The following is a 20925-nucleotide window of genomic DNA, read 5'->3' as shown; positions in this document are numbered from 1 at the left end:
CAAAAAAGTAATATTCCTTTTCTGCTTTATTATTTATAGAAATATATGGCTGACAGAAAAAAATGTGTGGTATTCTGTTTTCTGATAAGCTTAGACAATGGATAAAAATAGGAAAAACTGTCTTTTATTTTAATACAGGTAAGAACATTGTGTACAATGTCAAAATTATGATTATCATAGAAAGTGTAATTTATATCACAAATTTATATCAAGTACTAAAGTTAATTCTAATTTTAGTAGTAGACTATAGATCTAGTCACAGGAAAGTTACTGCTCCTTGAGACAAATAATTTTTAGTATATTTATATTTCTCATTCAAGTAAAACTGTTGACATTAATCCTTTTATTTTTCTTTAAACTGCACATATATATTGAATATACTCTTCTGAATGTACGAAAAAGAAAATAATTAAGAAGTTAAGAAGAACTACTACCTCCTCCAAAGAAACAAAGGAAAGAAACCAAGCAAGAAAAGATGGGAAGTGGTCTGTGGCTGATGCAGGACAGATGGGTGGGTAATCTGGACCATGCAATGATGATGCATTACACAATCTCTCACTGTATCCTAACCAAAGGCTTAGTTTTTATATTCCAGACACTAAAACAATGGAGATACTCCTAATGGAAGCTGGACTGAAGGGAAAGAAATATAGGAAGGGGAAAGAAATATATGAAGAGAAAAGTCCTTTCAAAAATTTACTTCGAGATCCACAATTTGCATTGTTTTCCCAAATGTCAGGCTATGATACACAGAGTAGAGAATGGTTTGTCATATAAGATTTTTTGCCTGGGTTTTTCAAAACCACGGATCTTGCCAATACTCAAAAGAGCAACATTTTCTAACACTTGTAAATCTGGTTGTGGCTAGATTTAAAATTGAAAAATGAAATCCTAAAATGTAAAAATGAAATCCTAAAAAAAGCTTCTTAAAATTATCACAAGGTGAGTTTCTAATCTGATTATGAAGTATTAAAATGAAAGCAGCTACCCTGATATGTACTAAAATGGTAAATTCATTAGCAATATTGTTCAAGAGCAGAGGAACTCAAAATGTTCACTTCACATCCTTACTTTTATGATTTAAGTTTTTATAACTGTTTTATAAATAGGTATTATGCTATTTCTTAAAGTTATAGTCCAGACATAGTAATCTATTATAAAGTATGACATATATTTATAATAATTGTATCTCAAAAATGGATATAAAAACAAAAATGACAGAATGAAAACACACATGTACATGCTCCAGGTGTTTAAGAAGTGATAGCTGAAAACTGCTGTATACATAATCTCAACGCTATAGTTTTCTATTGCCTGGCAATTATGAGCACATGTGCATCCACATAACAGAATAAAGAACGTAGTCTCTTAACAAGTACTTAAAATACCAGAATGATCTGATTAAATGGTATGAAAAACTTCACAATTTGAGCCTTTATCAATCACTGTATTTAAAAGTAAATAGGATGGGCACAGTGGCTCATGACTGTAATCCTAGCACTTTGGGAGGCCAAGGTGGGCAGATCACTTGAGGCCAAGAGTTTGAGACCAGCCTGGCCAACATGGCGAAACTCTGTCTCCACTAAAAATACAAAAAAAATTTACCAGGCATGGTGGCGTATGCCTGTAATCCCAGCTACTTGGGTATCCGAGACCAGAGATTTCCTTGAACCCAGGAGTGGAGGTTGCAGTGAGCCGAGATCACACCACTGCACTCCAGCCTGGGTGACAGAGTGAGACAGTCTCAAAAAAAAAAAAAAAAAAAAAAAAAATTGAATATTTATTATTGCATTTTTGCTTTAAAAGGGTACTCTGATAATGAAACTTTGATTTACTACCTAGTCTTAATACAGGTAAATACTTTAATATAAAATTTGGTGGTATCTTTTCTTGCATCAAACAACTTGTCAATATGAAACTTAAGATTGAATCTAGAACAACTGCACAAAACTGAAAACCTGAATTAACAAAATACATAATGCTTTTTCTTTATAATAAAGTAACATACGAGTCTTAATAATGAAAAGAACAGCTCTTCATGCTCAAATTTGTATAATCAGAAAGTAATGGGGTAAATGGCAAGATAAACTGGAAAATCACTTGGAGCTAAGCTACAAACAAGTAGTTGCTATGGCTATACAAGCATTTGGGATTCTAATCACAGAAATGAGAGTAGTTTTTTACCTTTTAAAACTCATATTTCTCCTTTGACTAGTGTTTATATGATATCTAGTAAGAAGGACACAGTTGAATACATTCTATTTCTAGCATGTTGATCATAAGCCATCTGACTAGATGTTAGAGTCTTCAGTAGTTAATCAGTTCAAACAAATATTCTGATTTTCTATTTTTTTCTGTAAAGTTTATTGTTTTTGTCACTCAAGAACATTGCTATACTTCTTTAAAAATGTATGAGTATTTTATAATGCAGTAAATTTGAAAGCTTTTGAGAAAATTTCCCTCTAAAAATCAGTACTATAGTGGCTCATTTCTTATTCTATCTGTATCTTTCAGGAGTGACATGCAAATACAAAATTTTAAAAATGTACTCATTCAAACTCAAAATCACTTAGACTACCCAATTAATGTACCTAGAATTTCACCTGTAATTTACTGCTAGCCCTGTATGTTGAGAACAAATTCACAAGTTTCAAAAACAAAAAAAAATACTTTCAGCAAGAATTTTAACTTTTTATTAGCTTTTATTTAAGTAATAAAATCACTAACTCCTTGAAAAAAGTATATTTATGAATAAATTTATCTCAAATAAAACCACCTTGGCTTTGATTTACAATTGTTCTATATCTCCTTGGTTTTACTGCCCACATCCTCAAAGAATATGAATATCCTTTCTTTACATAGTCTACCTTTTAGTGTTTTTTAATCTTATCCACCTAAATATCAATAAATAGCCTTTAAAACATTTACACAAAGGTCTTGTGGGCATAAACACCACATTTAGCAGTTATTTCCTCTGGTGGGTGAGGCTGAGGGGAAGAGGGAGGATATGTCCACTTTTGTAAACTTTCTGTATTTTGTATGGCATGATTTCAGAATGAGCCGTCTTTTGTAATGAACAAATAAAGTCTTCTGCATTATATCTAACTGCCACTTTTCATTTAAATTGTCACAATATTAGAAAGGCAATTTAGTTATACAGGTTGAGAATACTTCATATAAATCCAGACCTATATTTCAGAATTTCATAAAAACTCGTAAGTTAGATTTCAAAATGAGGGTACTCATTTAACTATGTCAATTGTTTAATATTTTCAACAAATAAAGCTTGTATTTCCAACTTACCTGTAAATATAGTTTATTGTCTTTTGTTATAGCATCCATAAGTTCTTTCTGTAGAGGTGGGTCTCCATTTATCCAGAGTCCACTGGTTGGGTTATTACCACTTAAACTATTAGTACTATGCTGTTTTTTATACAAAAGCACATAAGCTGTGTCCTTTGGAAACCTGCTCGTAATTTTCTGGACTGACTGAAATGAAGTAAATGTCACTCTACTGTCATTAAATAAAAACCATTCTTTTGACATTTCCTTATTTTCCAAATCCTGTTCAAAAACTGCACTGGGACTATCTCTCCCTAGTAAATGACTCTGGGAGGATGCTAATGCCAGAGCCTCAGACTGGTGGTACATCTGATATGAAGAGTCTGTACTTGTGATATTTCTGGCATAAGAATAGTAATGCCCACTTTCAGAGGATATACCAGAGTGAACCACAACAGAACTTAATAGATAGGGCACCAATTTTGTGCAGGAAGCTTCATCAGTCCCTGAAGGCTTTAATTTTTTAGCAAGGTTCTCACTAAGATCAGTGAAGTCAACATCTACAGACCAACTTTCTGACAATGAAGAGAAAGAAGTAGTTCTTTTAACTGGCAACTCCAAAACCAGTGGCAGTGATACATTGTCTAAAATTTTCCTTCTCACATGATACTTCTGATCATACGAAAATCTCAGGAGAGTAAGAATAAGGTATTCAGGTTCCTCCGTGATTTGCATAGTTTTCTCAGCATTCTGCAGAGAGGCACAGTTTTCACAATAATATTGGTTATCACCAGTAAGAATCTCTGGAGCCAAAAAATAATTTAGTAAGTCAGTTACTGAAGGTGTGGCTTCACCTCCTGGTTTCTGAGGTACATCTTTATTAACAAGAATCTTGTTAGATTCGTTAGGGACAGAAGTGTTTTCAGAACAGTAAAACTCAGGAGGACTGCCTATGGTTTTTTCATTCACAACTGAGTCACAGATGAAGGCAGCTGTTGTTGGATTATAAACTACTGGTTCTTCTGAAGGACCAGGTACAGAGGCTTGCATTAGACCACCATCTTGTGTGCTGGGCGATGATGTTGGATCTTGGAAAGACATGTTTTCCAAAGAAGAGGAAGGACAAAAGGCAAGCGAAAGATCTGTAAAGGCTTCCACTTTTTGTGAGGTACTCCTGCAGTTCAAACAACGTATGTGAGTTCGTAGTTTTCCTCCAAACATTTTTTCTATTAAAGTCTTCTCACCGTCACTTGTACGAGGGGTCTCTGTTAGTAGTGCTGCTTTACTAGCTACTTCCTGTAAAGAAGTTTCACTGCATTCCAGAATTTCAGAAGGCTTGTGTGAGGACTGAACTTTCAAGATCTTTTCTTCTTCATGGAGCCTGCAGGAGAGGATATCATTATATAGCTACTTAAATTAACTTCAAATGTCATTTCTATTTAAAAATATTAGTGGCTTCTATAAACTATTCTAATCAAATTTAATGTTTAATGTAAACAAATCAGGTTTTTCCTGTTTTAATTAAAAGAAAATTGAATAGTTTGAGAATGCAGAAAAAAAGCTGGGTGGCTATTACTACTTTATATTCTCATTACACTTTCTTCATACTGCTACTTAACAGCACGTATTACATTGCAGTTAATTATAAACATCCCTTAACTGTCTTACATATCTCTGTCTTCCTGACATCTCATAGAAAGCCAGGCACAAATAAACTACTGAATAGATTCTTAGCTGAATGGAAGGAAGGCTGCACATACCGAGCCCAACTAACTTTACTAGTCATTCCACAGAGCAGAACAAAGACAGGGAGATACAGATGATAACAGGTTTTATTAATTAAGTGGTCAGGCGACAATAAAATATATCAAACCCATACAATTATGAACTGGTCTAAAGGAGTGGCTCTTAAATTTTTTGGTGCCAGGACCCCTTTATACTCTTAAAAATAATTAAAAAACAAAGAGCTTTCCTTTATATGGGTTGTATTTATTGATATTTACTGTCAGAACTGAGAAAATAAAATATTAACATTTGACAAACAATAATAAACCCATTATTTAATATTAGTAACATTTTAAAAATGAAAAAGTTGTATTTTCTAAAACCAAAAAAAGTAAGAATGGCAGTGTTTTACATTTTGCAAATATTTTAAGTATCTGGCTTAACAGAAGACAGCTGGAGCCTCATATCTTCTCTGCATTCTATTGTTATATGTTTTTTGGATGAAGCATATAAAGAAAATCTGGCCTCACACAGTTATGCTATTGGAAAAGAGAAGACCTCATAGACTCCTGAAAGTGTTTTGAGAACCTGCAGGGGTCCCTGTATCACACTTTGAGAACAGCTGGTCTCAAGGAAGAAAATTCAAAAAAGGAAAACAAAATCAAAAGAAAATATAAAAAAATACAATAAATACAATAGTATTTTAAAGAGTAACATTTGAAATATGTTTTTAAAGGTAAAAGCAATATTAAGTAGAATTAAACTGTTATGAAAGACAACACTCAAATCACAATTTTAAGAATACTTTTTACCTGTCAAGGAGAAATCTGAGGTATTCAGAACAGTCTTGCTGTGATCTGGGAGTAAACCATGGAGGTCTGGAAGCCTCAAAGAATATCCGAGGTGCGTATGCTTCCCTCTTTTGATAGCAATTCAGAAAATATAAGGAAGTGATTCTTATAGCATGAACCAAGTAACTGAAATCTTAATATACAGCGTTTAATAAAGATTATTTACAGTTAACATCGCATCAGCCAAAAGTGCCAGAAGTGGCAACTTAGGGACAGATAAAATTATTTAGAAATAAAGTTAGGTAATCTTTAGTCATAACTTCTCACTCTGCAGAGGAGAAATGAGAGCTAGAGAAACAGGTGACTTGCCCAGGGTCATACAGCTAAATGAGTGGCACAGGGCATTAAAGTAGAACCCATGTCTAACTCTTGATATAAAGCTCCTGGTATCATCCCTCTATGACAGTCACATGTTTGAGTCCACAATTTTTTGAAAAATCAAATCTAAAAAAGATTAATGTATATTTTGTTAGTATATACTTTGAACAAAGTAATAAAGGAAATACTCTACAGTAGAGTCATGCATACCTACTTTAGGCGAAAATTTCCTTGAGTAGATACATGTCATACATGTGCAGATTGTGAGTACACTGGTTAGAAACCCTTGCTAATTTTTTTTTTAAAGTATAGAGGCTGCTTAGTGATTAAAATGTGGAATCTGGAGTGATCCAGGTTCAAATCCTAGATTTTGCCATGACAAAAAAGAACTGAAAAGCATCTCAAAGATGTGATTATAAGTTGAAACTTTGGAATTCTCTTGACATTTTGATTATTTGTGGCATAACTTTGTAACAGTGAAGTTCCCAGTTAAGAAAATTTTTACCCAAATTAAGCGTGTTTATAGCATTCTGAAGGAAGGAAGTTTAGCCTACGTTAAACATAGGCTTCAGAGCTGTTTGGGTCATATTTCAATCCTGCTGCTCGTTTGCATGACCCTGAATAGGTAATGTAAGCCTGTTTCTTCATCTGTAAAATGGGGATATACCTTATTACCTGACAGACTGTTTTTGATGATTAAGACATAGAAGATTTAGACCAGGGGCTAAAAAAATGTAAATGTTCAATAAGTGTTGTTTCATTAATTATAAGAAAAAAGGACTTTTCAATTATATGGGAAAATCTATCTGCCTAAAATAATCTCTGTCAGGCTGCTACCAGAGACAGTCTCAACTGTGACAGAAATTTAATCAGGCTCTTTTTAATTTCTACTTTTCTTGGGAGGAGCAGGGAAACCTCCCCTAATATATTTTTTTCCTAATAGCTCTGATTTAGTAAGTTAATAAAGTATATATCTGCCTACATATACATATATATTTTATATATAATAAATACAGATTAGTGATAAAGCACAAAAATCAATTTAGTAGGAAACAACAGGGAGTGAGGAAGGAGATAGTTTTCATTTCATTTCCCTTGGTCTTGATATGGTAAATTTAATTTGTGAACATACTTTCCCCAGATAAAGAATAATAAAATTATCTGAGTATATAACTACTCATAGGCCATTACTATCATCTTATATTAATCCTGTCTAGATTCTTTCCATTTAAGAAGTTATATTTGAGATATTTCTCAGCTTGTAGAAAGAAAACAAAAGCATTCCCATCAACTGAATCCCATCAATGCTCAACCTATTGTTTCTTCTGGCCCTAACTACTACTCCTTTAGACTTCTGTGAGATAAAGGCAATGAAAGTAAAACCAGAAAAATAATAATATATATTATAAATAATGATATATATATATATATAATTCATGTGTATAGGCTCAAAATCTAAACTAAAAGTTTTTTGAACATAAACTCTTTTTTTTTTTGAGACAGGGGCTCGCTCTGTCAGCTAGGCTGGAGTGCAGTGGCACGATCTCGGCTCACCGCAACCTCCGCCTCCTGGGTTCAAGCAATTCTCCTATCTCAGCCTCCTGAGTAGCTGGGATTACAGGTGTGTGCCATGACGCCTGGCTAATTTTTGTATTTTTAGTAGAGACGGGGTTTCACAATGTTGGCCAGGCTGGTCTCAAACTCTTGACTTCAGGTAATCTGCCTGCCTCGGCCTCCAAGTGTTAGGATTACAGGCGTGAGCCACTGCACCTGGCCAAGACTCTTCTTTTAATGCTTATCACTGACTGCATATAGTGTCTCTTAATAAATGTCTGTTGAGTGAATATTTACTATATATGACCACCTTGGTGCCATTAATATAAATTAATGACCCCGGATTAATGTGTGGACATAAAAGATGACCACGAAATTTTAAGCTCTAGAACTTAACAGATAAACAGAACTGCAGGGATCTTTAGTTATAATGAATAGGTATACATAAGAAAAGAGAAAAAAGCCCAGGCACCACAATATTATTTTAGTTGCTCATTATTGTACAAATCTATTAATTTAATATCAGGAAACAATTAAAGATACACTTAAAAATAATTCTTCATGAAGGAACTTATTTATTGGATAGGAAATCATATTTTCTTTGTAAAAATTTCTAGATCAATGGGTCAGCATAATATTCAGCTACAATAATGGGAAGCAAGAGAAAAACATAAAAACTTAGGGCATATCCTGAAAATAGAAAAATATCTAGATATTTTAGGCAGGATCTCTTTAGCATGTCTAAGTGGATTTGTTCTACTGGGTGAGAGATCTATTATACTATTTCATCAGTTAAAACGGTTAGGTATAAGGTAAAGTTTAATGAATATTACCATGCAGTTAACATAAACATACTATATACACATACACACTCACCTGTGTATGAGCCAGAAAGGCAAAAAGATGCTGTAATTTTTTCATTAATGAATTGCACCCATTCAGATTTAAAGATAATACTTGTCTCCTGAAACTGAAAGAGAATATAATGATTTATGTATATGTGTGTATACACACATGCATTTATTAAAAGCTTTCTTTTTTTTTTTTTTTTTTTTGAGACAGAGTTTCCTTTTGTTGCCCAGTCTGGAGGGCAGTGGCACAATCTCAGCTCACCGCAACCTCAAATGATCCACCCACCTCGGCCTCCCAAAGTGCTGGAATTATAGGCATAAGCCACTGTGCCTGGCCATTTAAAAGCATTTCTTAAAAGCTAAAAGCAAGTTAGTTCAAGAATTTATTATCCTTAAAGTAAAACTTAATTTACCTAATGGTCCTTTTCCTAAGGAAGTTACCTATCTAACAGTAAAGAAGGAAGGGAAGAATGACAATAAATTAACATTTACTATAAAGCCTGTTAATGGACTATGTGCTATCACATATTATTTCTATTTTCTGGATTAGTAAATAGAAATAGTTTAAGCCATTAATTTATAACATAAGTAAACAACTTAAATTCTTTCAAATCTTCATGAAATAAAAAAAATGCTGTCATTAAAACACACTATAAAATTACAGTCATTTAAAGAATAGAGCATGGGAAAAGGATAAACTACTCAAAAAAAAAAAAAAACAAAAAGTAAAGGGACAACTGGGTATCCACCTGGTAAAAAATGAAGTTACGTAAGATTATACACCATCACAGATACCACAGGACTAATGAGCTAGATATAAAATACAAAACTACTGAAGTACTTAAAATAAAGAAACAAGAAATTTAGAGGGTAAAGGCTTTTAAAAGTCCAGATGCTATAAATGAAAAGTGGAAGACTGGAATACATAAAATAAAAAAATTATAAATAAAACACCCCACAAATTTGAATTGTGACTTGAAAAAAGCATGTAGCAAAGGATGATCATCCAGAGTATATATAAAGCAACATGAAAACAAAAAAGACCCAACAAAAATATGTACAAAGAAAAGAACAGGTTATTTGCAAGAGAAACACAAATGAATAAAGAAAAATAAAAAAAATAAAAAAATAAAATAAAAAAAGAAAAACTCTATAATTAGCAGCGATATGCAAATTAAGAGACATTTTTCTTCATATTGGCAAAAAATTAAAAAGGCTTATTTGCTGCTAAAGGTACAGGTTCTAGGTACAATCTTATATTAGTATCAGAGTTCAAAATGCTACAGCTTTTTTGGAAAGCAATTTGAAAGATATTCAAAGGATATTCAAAGATACGGAAAATATTCAAAGAAAAATCCTTTATATCTGTATAAGGGCAGAGACATGTTAATTATAAGCAAAACAACCTAATATTCACCAATAGGAGCATTATTAAATAAAGGAGTATTTATTAAATACTCATTAAATTAAATGATTATTTAATAAATAAATGATGGCATACACATTTACTGGGAATGACACGGATCTGTATTGCCCCAACATGGGAATATTTTGAATACAAATTATTAAATGATAAAAGCAAGTGGCTGGAAAAGAATATATAAATAGGATTCTCTGCAAATTTTCTTAAAAAAACTCATTTGTTTTCATATTAAATACAAACATGCAACTGTACCAAAAAAGGTCTGGAACAACGTAACTGTTAACAAATTACCTTTGGAAATGGGAATGTCTGCTTTTTATTCTATATAAAATTTAACTATTTTTAAACTATGAAGAAGAATTCATATATTAATTAAGAAATAAAATATGCTGTCTTCATATTCAGAGATAATATTATTGGCCACTGTTCAGTAAGAGATAACCTTTTATTTGCTCTTGCCGTTATAACTGCTTTGGTTTTCTGTTTTCTCTGTCATCTGTAAAAGGAGATGTTTGGACTAGATGACCTCTGGTGGTAAGACAGGGATTCTTTCAGTCTTATGCCTAGTATCACTTGTGTCTAAAGATATAGCTGTTCTCCAAAGAAAAAAAAATTCCAAATACAAACAAACCAAAAAATTAAATGCTAAATGAAACCAAAAACACCTGAGTGCTGATATTATAATCTGGAGCCCAACAATAAAATAAAGCGAATTTTTTTCTCTCTCTGTCTCTCTTTCTTTCTTTCTTTTTTAGATGGAGTCTCGCTGTGTTGCCCAGGCTGGAGTGCAGTGGCACAATCTTGGCTCACTGCAACCTCCGCCTCCTGGGTTCAAGTGATTCTCCTGCCTCAGCCTCCTGAATAGTTGGGATTACAGGCACGCACCACCATGCCCGGCTAATTTTTGTATTTTTAGTAGAGATGGGGTTTCACCATGTTGGTCAGGCTGGTCTCGAACTCCTGACCTCATGATCCACCTGCCTCACCCTCCCAAAGTGCTGGGATTACAGGTGTGAGCCACCGCGCCTGACCAAATTCGACATTTCATAGTTTATGATTCCTCTGGGCAGGCATAACAACTTGGAAAAGCTTAGAACTCAATTTGTAAACCTCTTTGGGCAAGTTCCATGAATACTTTATTGGTATTCAGGAGAAAAATTCAATCATGTTTTTGTCTTCAGGAAAAGTTTATCGTTATTTTGTACCTTTGCAGATAACATTCACATAACTAACAACTTCTGATTTCCTATTTGCTTAGGTGCAAAAGAAAATGGATTTGAAAGAAAATTCTTAAGAGGGGAAAGGAACATGTCTGTTTATACATGTGTTCAGTAATTATTGCCCTGGGGTGGAGCAGAACTTAAACTTCTTAAACAGCAACAAAGTTGTTGATCTGACAAATACCAAAATACCAACCGGCAGATAAAATTATATATAACTTCCCTCAAAACATGTATAGGTTAAAAAAAATTACAGTCTCACAGGATAATAACAATGAAGTACTCTAGCACACTTAAAACTCTTTGGAATAGGTGCAATCAATCTTTCTTTTACACTCTTAAAAATCGTCAGAGTAATTTCTTTAAAGTGGCATTTAAATGCAATGAATAATAAGCAGAATTAATGTTAACTTTTCTTTTTTTGAGACTGACTCTCTGTAACCCAAGCTGGAGTGCAACAGCACGATCTTGGCTCACTGCAACCTCTGCCTGCTGGGTTCAAGTGATTCTCCTGCCTCAGCCTCCCGAGTAGCTGGGATTACAGGTGCCCGCCACCACGCCTGGCTAATTTTGGTATTTTTAGTAGTGATGGGATTTCGCCATGTCGGCTAGGCTGCTCTCAAACTCCTGACCTCAAGCGATCCACCCGCCTCGGCCTCCCAAAGTGCTGGGATTACAGGCGTGAGCCACCACACCCAGCCTAACATTTTCATAGTTTCTGAGCACTAAAAGCAGTTTCATTTCTGAATAAGGCAATCAAAGTAATTTATGCCATTTATAAGGAATAATGTGCAGACAATTCTATCATCTTATATTTCATCAGCATGCATCAACTTCTACAGTTAAAATGAAAAGATTCAAGTTTAAACTTACTCTGTGGCCATAAACAAGGCTTGTATAACACTGTTCATATAACATGTATTTCCTAGGTTAATAAGACCAGTTTTCCCAGTTTCAGATTTTCCAGAAAGTCTAGACAAGCAAGACGCCAAAGAATTGGATTGAGAAGTCCAGGCACTTTGATTGAGAATTAACTTAATCTTCTCTTCACTGGGCTTAGGAAAATCCTATAGGTCATAAAGAAGAAAAACAGTTTAAAAGTAAAGTAAAAATTATTTTTGTTGTTAAATCAATTAACACCATTAAGAAGATTCTTACACTGACATTTGAACTTTCTTTTCCCCCACTTAGTTTTGAAGTAACTGGCAGTACTTGGCTAGTCATCAAAATATCAAATTTCACTGTATGGCAAAAATAAATACTGTCTAATAACAGAGTTTATCAAGTTGAGGAATACTCAAAAGCCGGAAATTCAAGGCACATTTGAACTCTTTATGTTCTCTATATGCCAGCAAAATGTTTATAAAATAAAACTTTGGGGTCAGAGAATACACTGAAGTGCTATTCAAAGGCAGTAGAATGAAGACTTAAATTGTAGCACACAGTTAAACATAAGCAAACAATTTGTTTTCAAATTTTGTAATAAAAATGTCTCCTTTTCATTAAATACTACTCAGTATTAACCCTTAGAAATAAAATCCCAAAGTAATTAAGAAATGAGAAATGAAAGCATCTATGCACAATGACCTTTAAGAAAAATAAAACTTAATCTCATGTTACCCATATAGAAAATTATTACAATATATGGATTTTTCTTATCAACTTTGTGAAGTATGAGATAACATTTCAAGTATAAATTATTTCAAGCATGAATAGAGCACTGGAGAGTAAGGGAAGTTGGTAAAATCATTAGGGCTTATCTGGACTGCTATTAGCATCTGGCACTTAGACCTCAACAAACAAACATTTTCTGAAGGAGTTTCAATCTTCTAATTTTTGTTGTTGTTGACAGCTAAGAAAAAGTGCTTTCTTTGGGCTTAGAGCGAGCCCATTGTTTCTTCTGAGCCTATATGAGTTATCAGAATTTTCAACATGAAAAACTCTGATGAACTAAAGAATGACAATCAATTAACAAGTGCAGCAACTATCATCTATGGATCCAGGGACAATGTAGAAAGAGATTAGTATTACCATCAAATCCACTTCACAATGCTCCTGCACATAATTTACTTCTGAAGTGTCAAAGTGTCACCCCAGCAATATACATTAATTGCTTAACAGTCTTTGTGTTCTGAGCTCAACCAAAATAAATTTGATTTAGTTAATGATATAGTAAAAAGAACTGTTTTTAGTCCATCTCAGATACAGAAGTAAAGATAATAAGACCTTCATATTGAAAGTCACATCTCAAAAAAACCATCAATAGAATTGATTTCTAATAATTTCTGATTGAGTTTGGCTGAGTTCAGTTCTCCTATTCTTTTGCTATACACTGATTTGCAGTAAGTTTACTGAGAGGAAAGTATGTTTATTGTGATCCAGTCTTCAACACAAACAGAAGTGCTTTATAGGCTAGGCACAGTGGCTCATGCCTGTAATCCCAGCACTTTGGGAGGACGAGGATCACTTGAGCCTAGGAATTCAAGACCAGCCTGAGCAACATAGTGAGGCCCCGACTCTACAAAAAAATAAAAAATTAGCCTGGCGTGGTGGTGTGCACCTGGAGTCCCAGCTACTTGGGAGGCTGAGGCAGGAGGGTCACTTGAGCTCAAGATGTAGAGGCTGCAGTGAGCCGTGATCATGCCATTGCACTTCAGCCTGGGCAACACAGCAATACTGTCCGAAAAAAAAAAAGTGCTTTTTAGATCCATTTCCATATACAATTGAAACACAGTATAACTCCACAAATAATTCAAGTAAAGATTCTAAACATTGATGAACAGTCCACAGCAAAAATAGAATTAAAAAGGAGGCCAGGTGCAGTGGCTCACGCCTGTAATCCCAGGACTTTGGAAAGCCGAGGCAGGCAGATTACTTGAGGTCAGGAGTTTGAGACCAGCCTGGCTAACATGGTAAAACCCTGTCTCTACTAAAAATACAAAATTAGCCGGGCATGGTGGCAGATGCCTGTAGTCCCAGCTATTCAGGAGGCTGAGGCGGAAGAATCGCTTGAATCCGGGAGGTGAAGGTTTCAGTGAGCAGAAATGGCACCACTGCACTCCAGCCTGGGTGACAGAGCGAGACTTGGTCTCAAAAAGAAAAAAAAAAAAAAGATTAAAAAGGGGAAGAAATCAAAGTGAAATATTTTATTAAATTCCATTTCCTGTATTCTAAGATTTACTCTACATATACTTTAACACTTCTAACATTGGGGTGCAAATCTGATGTATGCATTAACTTAACGTAGCATTTCTTTTTAAACAAATTTCCCAAAAAGCTATTATAAATTTAAAGATATGCCTTATAATTGATGACACTGCAGAAATAAAGAAATATGGTTATTAATTTAGAATGGTGACTCCAGCAAGAAAGCAGTTACTCCCTAAATGAAACCTGATTCTAACTGCATTTTTAAAATAAAAAGCATATTACCATAAAATAGTAAATTGAGTAGCTGGTTATAAGAATGTTTCACCTTATTAATATAACACAACTCCACAAATATTGGTACAACTATCATCATACCTTTATTGCCTCCAGAATAGGTTCATAGAGATCTGGAAATCCAGAATAATGATACATCATACAGTGTATCAATTCTGTTAATTGTATTAAGAAGGCTGTACTGGAAGGCAGACCATCATTTTTGAAAGACTGAACCAAATTAACCACATGAGGAACAATCTGAAAAGAAAAAAGATAAACAATGCTGAATTTATACAAATTGGTAACACATTCTCTAGCCTACAAACAGAACACAAACGATGTATGATCAGCAAATACTTTTCTGTATGTTCAATCACAGAGTTTTTCTTGTTATTAAGTTAAACATTTCTAAAATATCAAGGTAAATCTAGTTTTTGAAGTCTCATATGACTGTAATCCCATATATGACCCCTCTCCTCATCGTTACACACCATTTAAAACATAAACTAAGGTATAAAATAGGAATCTTAGTCATTGCCACCATTCTGAAAAATGCTGTAGGTTGAAATTGTTAGGGTTATTATATTTACCAGATCATACAATGGGAATAAATTTTGAAAAATAATCCTGGAATTAGCTAAAGAGCTCCATCTAGTGTGAATCTAAAATTTTTTACTTGAAAGAATTAAAAGTACATTGCACATTAAAGTCTACTTCAAGAAAATCTTTACATGAGTAAGTAAAATTGCAGCTCAGGAAATGGGATTACTTTTAGATAAGCACAGAGACCATGCCTTATGTTAGAGTGGCTATTCTTACTAACAAATCCCATTTCCCACCAAAAGATGAGACGGTTCTAAAAATAAAAGGCATCAGAAACTTCTGTTAGTTTTAAAGACCTGGGGCTAAAAATAAAAGTGAAATCTAAAATGATCACTGCTCATAAACATATAGAATATTGTTAATATTGATCATCAGCACAACCATGTTCTTTCACTGTAAAATTAAACCAAAAAGTCAATCAATCCAGAGCCAATCATATCTTTAGGAGGTTATTAAAATGAAACAACTTCTATTTTACAGACATGGCTCTTTCCATTAGCATGATACTATATTTTTTCAATTAATTTTTAATTATAATCTGATACTACATATTTACACTTCTTATGGTAAAAGGTATCTTCTGTTCTATTTGTAGAACATTTTGGGGTTGCTAACTCACAGTAAAAAACAAAGTTATAACTATTAGGGTCATACCATCAAACAGCAATAACAGCAATTATAGTAATAACCCATCAATTCCCTGTCCTTCCCACAAAAAGAATAATCATAGTCTTACAACACAGTGCTATTTCCATTCTGCTCTGTCTAGCTTCACATTTGTGCTTAAATCACACGGTAGCTTTTGCACTACCTTCTTTTATCTTACCTCCATCACAGGTACTAATGTGACCATAAAACTACCAGTTCCTAGTGAGTTCATTCTATTGCTATCATCTTTACATTTCTAAGCAAATATGAATTATACTTTTGTCATATAAAGCCACATTTATCAGATATTCTCTTGCTAAAAGTCAGAAATCCAAAATTATTTTGTTTTCTCAAAGGTGAAGGGAGACAGAAGAGGCAAAAATTTTAGAAGTAATTATTAAATTTATAATTCCAAATCTGTCAAATTAGATTAGGTCTTTGTAATCAGGTTATATGGTTGTCTATTACTATATCCCAAATGGTCAACATTATCACGACATGGAAATAAGACTTAGTCTTTCACAGTTATACAGATATACTTCCAAGCAGGCTCTTACCTTCTAAATGTGTGAAAGCTGATTTTTTTGAATAAGTGAAACTAAATGTTTCTTGACATTATTATAATACTAAAGTTTTTGAGGAAATGTATAAAACTTATTTAATTAGAAGCTTTGATTTTTTTTCTTTCTCCATTACTACTGTCTGCCATAGTGTCTGTTTAAATAAATTTATTCCACGGGGTAAAATGCATAAGAAAAGTAACCTGACCCATAACACCATGTATTCTAACATCAACCTTGGCTTACCCTAAGATATTCTAAACTTATAATGAATTATGATGATGCTGATTCTAGATTATTGCTCATACTTAGCAACTCCTAAGCCCAAGTCCTTTACTGAGTTATTTGGAGTTATAGGTGATTTAACTACCACATTACCCACTACTAGATTAAGGAATGTCCTCAATGTGGGCAATAAACATTAGAATGAATGATAAAGTTATGTCAGAGAATCTCCTTCCTAGAAATTTGGAAAACATCTTGAGTTGATTTTTGTATATGGTGTAAAGAAGGGGTCCAACTTCAATCTTCTTCATATGGCTAGCCAGTTGTCAAAGCACCATTTATTGAAGAGGGAGCCTTTTCCCCATTGCTTGTTTTGACAGCTTTGTCAAGATCAGATGGTCACAGGTGTGCAGCCTCGTCTGTGGGCTGTCTATTCTGTTCCATTAGTCTATGTGCCTGTTTTTGTACCAGTACCATGCTCTTTTAATATACTACTGTAGCCCTGTAGTATAATTTGAAGGTGGGTAATGTGATGGCTCCAGCTTTGTTCTTTTTGCTTAGGACTGCTGTGGCTATTCAAGTTCTTCTTTGGTTCCATACGAATTTTAAAATAGTGTTTTTTTAGTTCTGTGAAGAATGTCATTGGTAGTTTGATAGAAATAGCACTGCATCTGTAAATTGCTTTGGGCAGTATGGCCATTTTAATGATATTGATTCTTCCTATCCATAAGCATGGGATGTTTTTCCATTTGTTTGTGTCTTCTTGATTTCTTTGAGCACTGTTTTGTATTTCTCATTGTAGAGATCTTTCACCTCCCTGGTTAGCTGTATTCCTAGGTATTTTATTCTTTTTGTGGCAATTGTGAATGGGATCGCCTTCCTGATTTGGCTCCTAGCTTGGCTGCTGTTGGTGTATAGGAATGCTAGTGATTTTTTTAAATTAACTTTGTATCCTGAGACTTTGCTGAAGTTGTTTATCAGCTGAAGGAGCTTTTGGGCTGAGACTATGGGGTTTTCTAGATACAGAAACATATCATCTACAAATAGTTTCACTTCTTCTCTTCCTATATGGATGTCCCCTATTGCTTTCTCTTGCCTGACTGCTCTGGCTAGGACTTCCAGTATTATATTGATTAGGAGTGGTGAGAGAGGGCATCCTTGTCTTGTGCTGGTTTTCAAGGGGAATGCTTCTAGCTTTTGCCCATTGAGTATAATGTTGGTTGTGGGTTTGTCACAGATGCCTCTTATTATTTTCAGACGTGTTCCTCTAATACCTAGTTTATTGAGAGTATTTAACATGAAAGGATGTTGAATTTATTGAAATCTTTTTCTGCATCCATTGATATAACCACGTAGTTTATGTCTTTATTTTTGTTTATGTGATTGATTTGTGTATGCTAAACCAACCTTGCATCTCAGAGATGAAGCCTACTTGATCACGATGGATTAGCTTTTTGAAGTGCTGCTGGATTTGGTTTGCAAGTTGAGGATTTTTGTATCGGTGTTCGTTATATCAAGGATAAGACTTAAATGTAAAACCCCAAACTATAAAAACTCTGGAAGACAACCTAGGCAATACCATCCTGGACACAAAGATTTCATGACAAAGACACCAAAAGCAATTGCAACAAAAGCAAAAATTGACAAATGGGATCTAATTGAACTTAAGAGCTTCTGCACAGCAAAAGAAACTATCAACAGAGTGAACAGACAACCTACGGAATGGGAGAAAATACTTATAAACTATGCATCTGACAAAGGTCTAATATCCAGCATCTATAAGGAACTTAAACAAATTTACAAGAGAAAAACAACCCCATTAAAAAGCGGGCAAAGGACATGAACAGATGCTTTTCAAAAAAAGACATATAAGCAGCCAACAAGCTTAAGAAAAAAAGCTCAATATTACTGATCAGCAGAGAAATGCAAATCAAAACCACAATGAACACCATCTCATACTAGTCAGAATGGCTATCATTAAAAAGTCAAAAAAGAAGACATGCTGGTGAGGTTCAAAAAAAGGGGAACACTTATACACTTGGTGGGAATATAAATTCGTTCAACCATTGTGGAAAGCAGTATGGTGATTCTTCAAAGAGCTAACAGCAGCACTAGCATTTGATCCAGCAATCCTATTACGGGGTATACACCAAGAGGAATATAAATCATTCTACCATAAAGATACATGCACGTGAATGTTCACTGTAGCATTATTCACAATAGCAAAGAAATGGAATCAATCTAAATGCCCATCAGTGACAGACTGGATAAAGAAAATGTGGTACATATACACCATGGAATACTATGCAGCCATAATAATGAGATCATGTCTTCTACGGGAACACAGATGGAGGGGGAGGCTATTATCCTTAGCAAACTAACCCAGGAACAGAAAACCAAATACCCCATGTTTTCACTTATAAGCGGGAGCTAAATGGTGAGAACTCATGAACACAAAAAAGGGGACAATAGACACTGAGGTCTACTTGAGCGGGGAGAGTGGGAGGAGGTAGAGGAGCAGAAAAGATAACTATTGGGTACTGGGTTTAATAACTGGGTAATGCAATAATCTGTAAACCAAACCCACGTGACATGAGTTTACCTATGTAACAAACTTTCACGTTTCCCTGAATCTAACAGTTAAAAAAAAAAATGTGGAAAACAAAGCCTTTTCTCAAATGTCTTACACATGATTGTGCCTGAAGACAAGGACAAGTAATTGATGTTTTTTTTCTTGGAAGACTCTGCTAGTACACCTGCTATCTTAAGAGTTTGAGTTTTGTTTGTATTATACATATATGTAAGGTTATTGCTTGATGATTAAATTCACCAAAATTAGGGCAATTAACTGCAGAAATCACTCATCCTAAGTGGTAATGTGTAATGTAATTACTTGCTAGTAAGGTTTACTTACTACAAAGCCTGTGGACTTTCCTTCAGTGGAAATGAGACACTGAGCAACCTATGTGAATATATTCTAGATAAATAAAAACAAATCGAATTCTGAACTTCATTAGTCTCCTCTGAAGTTTGTTATGGTGAATCAGTATTCCTAAGATTTTTCCACTGTGGGTTTATTGACAATGAGTTTCTAGTGCTATAAAACAGGATTAGTCTTTGGCAGAATTAAGTAACCACACAAAGGCACTGTTTTCCTATGATGCCCTAGAGTGGTAAATGGACAGTTGACCAAAATTACAATTTGTCATTTCTCATCTGCAGTAACTGATAATCAAATAATTGAAATCAAATAAAAGCCAATGATTCAGCTGGCTTAAAGTGGTAGGATTCTAGATGTATTTTAAAGGTGGGGTCAACAGAATTTGTTGGATGTAGGCTGAGAGTGAATGAAAAGCCTGCAAAGACTGGTGTGTTTTCCTGCTTTCAAAATTCTAAAGCAGTGGTTTTCAATCATTTTAATCCTTCTATACTGTTCATTTGTGCAAGAGACATCCATCAGTGACATCTCCCACGTGAACAGTAACTCTCAACTGCTGGTAGTTGTTGCAAGTGGAGTAGTTTGAATGAGACATGAAAATATATTCCTAGGAGGGAAATCTCACAATCTCAATTTTCTAGGAAATCATAAAGCTATATGAAAACAGATTTGGGACTAACTTGCAATATTTTCACTACATAAAAATGTGACTCAATATTAAACTAAATTTTCAAAATGAGGCTTTTTCAAAGTAGAAAGCTTATGTCATAACTTACCAAATGGAACGCCTCTGGAGAATGCTGAAAGCTAAGCAGCATGTGAGAAAGAACTGCAAGAGCACCAGGTCTCACAAGAGGAAACCAAAGTCGATTAAAAACCTTCAAAATAAGACAAGACACCATCTTAAGAATTTGCAGGAAAATCATTAATCCAACAGTGGTTATTTTCCTACAGCTAAAATTTATTTATATGAATGTCCCCTTTCTGGAAAGTTCTAACATAACTTATATTATTAAACTTTGGGAGAAGGATGAAGTTAGGAAATAACAACGTGACAGAGATCAAGGGTAATGTAATTGGCCTAACCAACTGTTAAAACTCCCCAATTAAATAAAAATTTGTCAAACTATGTTACAAGGCAATAGCTCCCTAGTCCACCATTCATTCAATTCACTCAACAAATATTTGCTAAGCACATACTATTACTTGTCCTAGTTCTAGGAACTAGTGCTACTACAGTGGATCAAAAAAAAAAAAATCTCTATCTTACAGGGTTTACCATCTAGAGGGTAGGTAGAAAC

At 34.2% G+C, this 20925-nt stretch overlaps 1 protein-coding gene across 1 annotated transcript in view; it reads right to left on the bottom strand.

Moving 5' to 3' along the window:
- Positions 1–20925, bottom strand: part of USP38 (ubiquitin specific peptidase 38) — a 37350-nt gene that overhangs the window by 2924 nt on the left and 13501 nt on the right. The window contains exons 4-9 of the mRNA XM_002815171.6: positions 20401–20502; positions 14750–14908; positions 12098–12291; positions 8607–8700; positions 5820–5926; positions 3304–4663 (exon numbers count right to left, since the gene is read on the bottom strand). Of these exons, the coding sequence (XP_002815217.2) occupies positions 3304–4663; positions 5820–5926; positions 8607–8700; positions 12098–12291; positions 14750–14908; positions 20401–20502 (2016 nt within the window). The remainder of the gene's footprint in view (positions 1–3303; positions 4664–5819; positions 5927–8606; positions 8701–12097; positions 12292–14749; positions 14909–20400; positions 20503–20925) is intronic.

This window comes from Pongo abelii, chromosome 3 (assembly GCF_028885655.2).
Source record: "Pongo abelii isolate AG06213 chromosome 3, NHGRI_mPonAbe1-v2.0_pri, whole genome shotgun sequence".
In the NCBI taxonomy this organism is placed as follows: domain Eukaryota; kingdom Metazoa; phylum Chordata; class Mammalia; order Primates; family Hominidae; genus Pongo; species Pongo abelii.
This window is presented reverse-complemented; position numbering and strand designations above follow the sequence as displayed.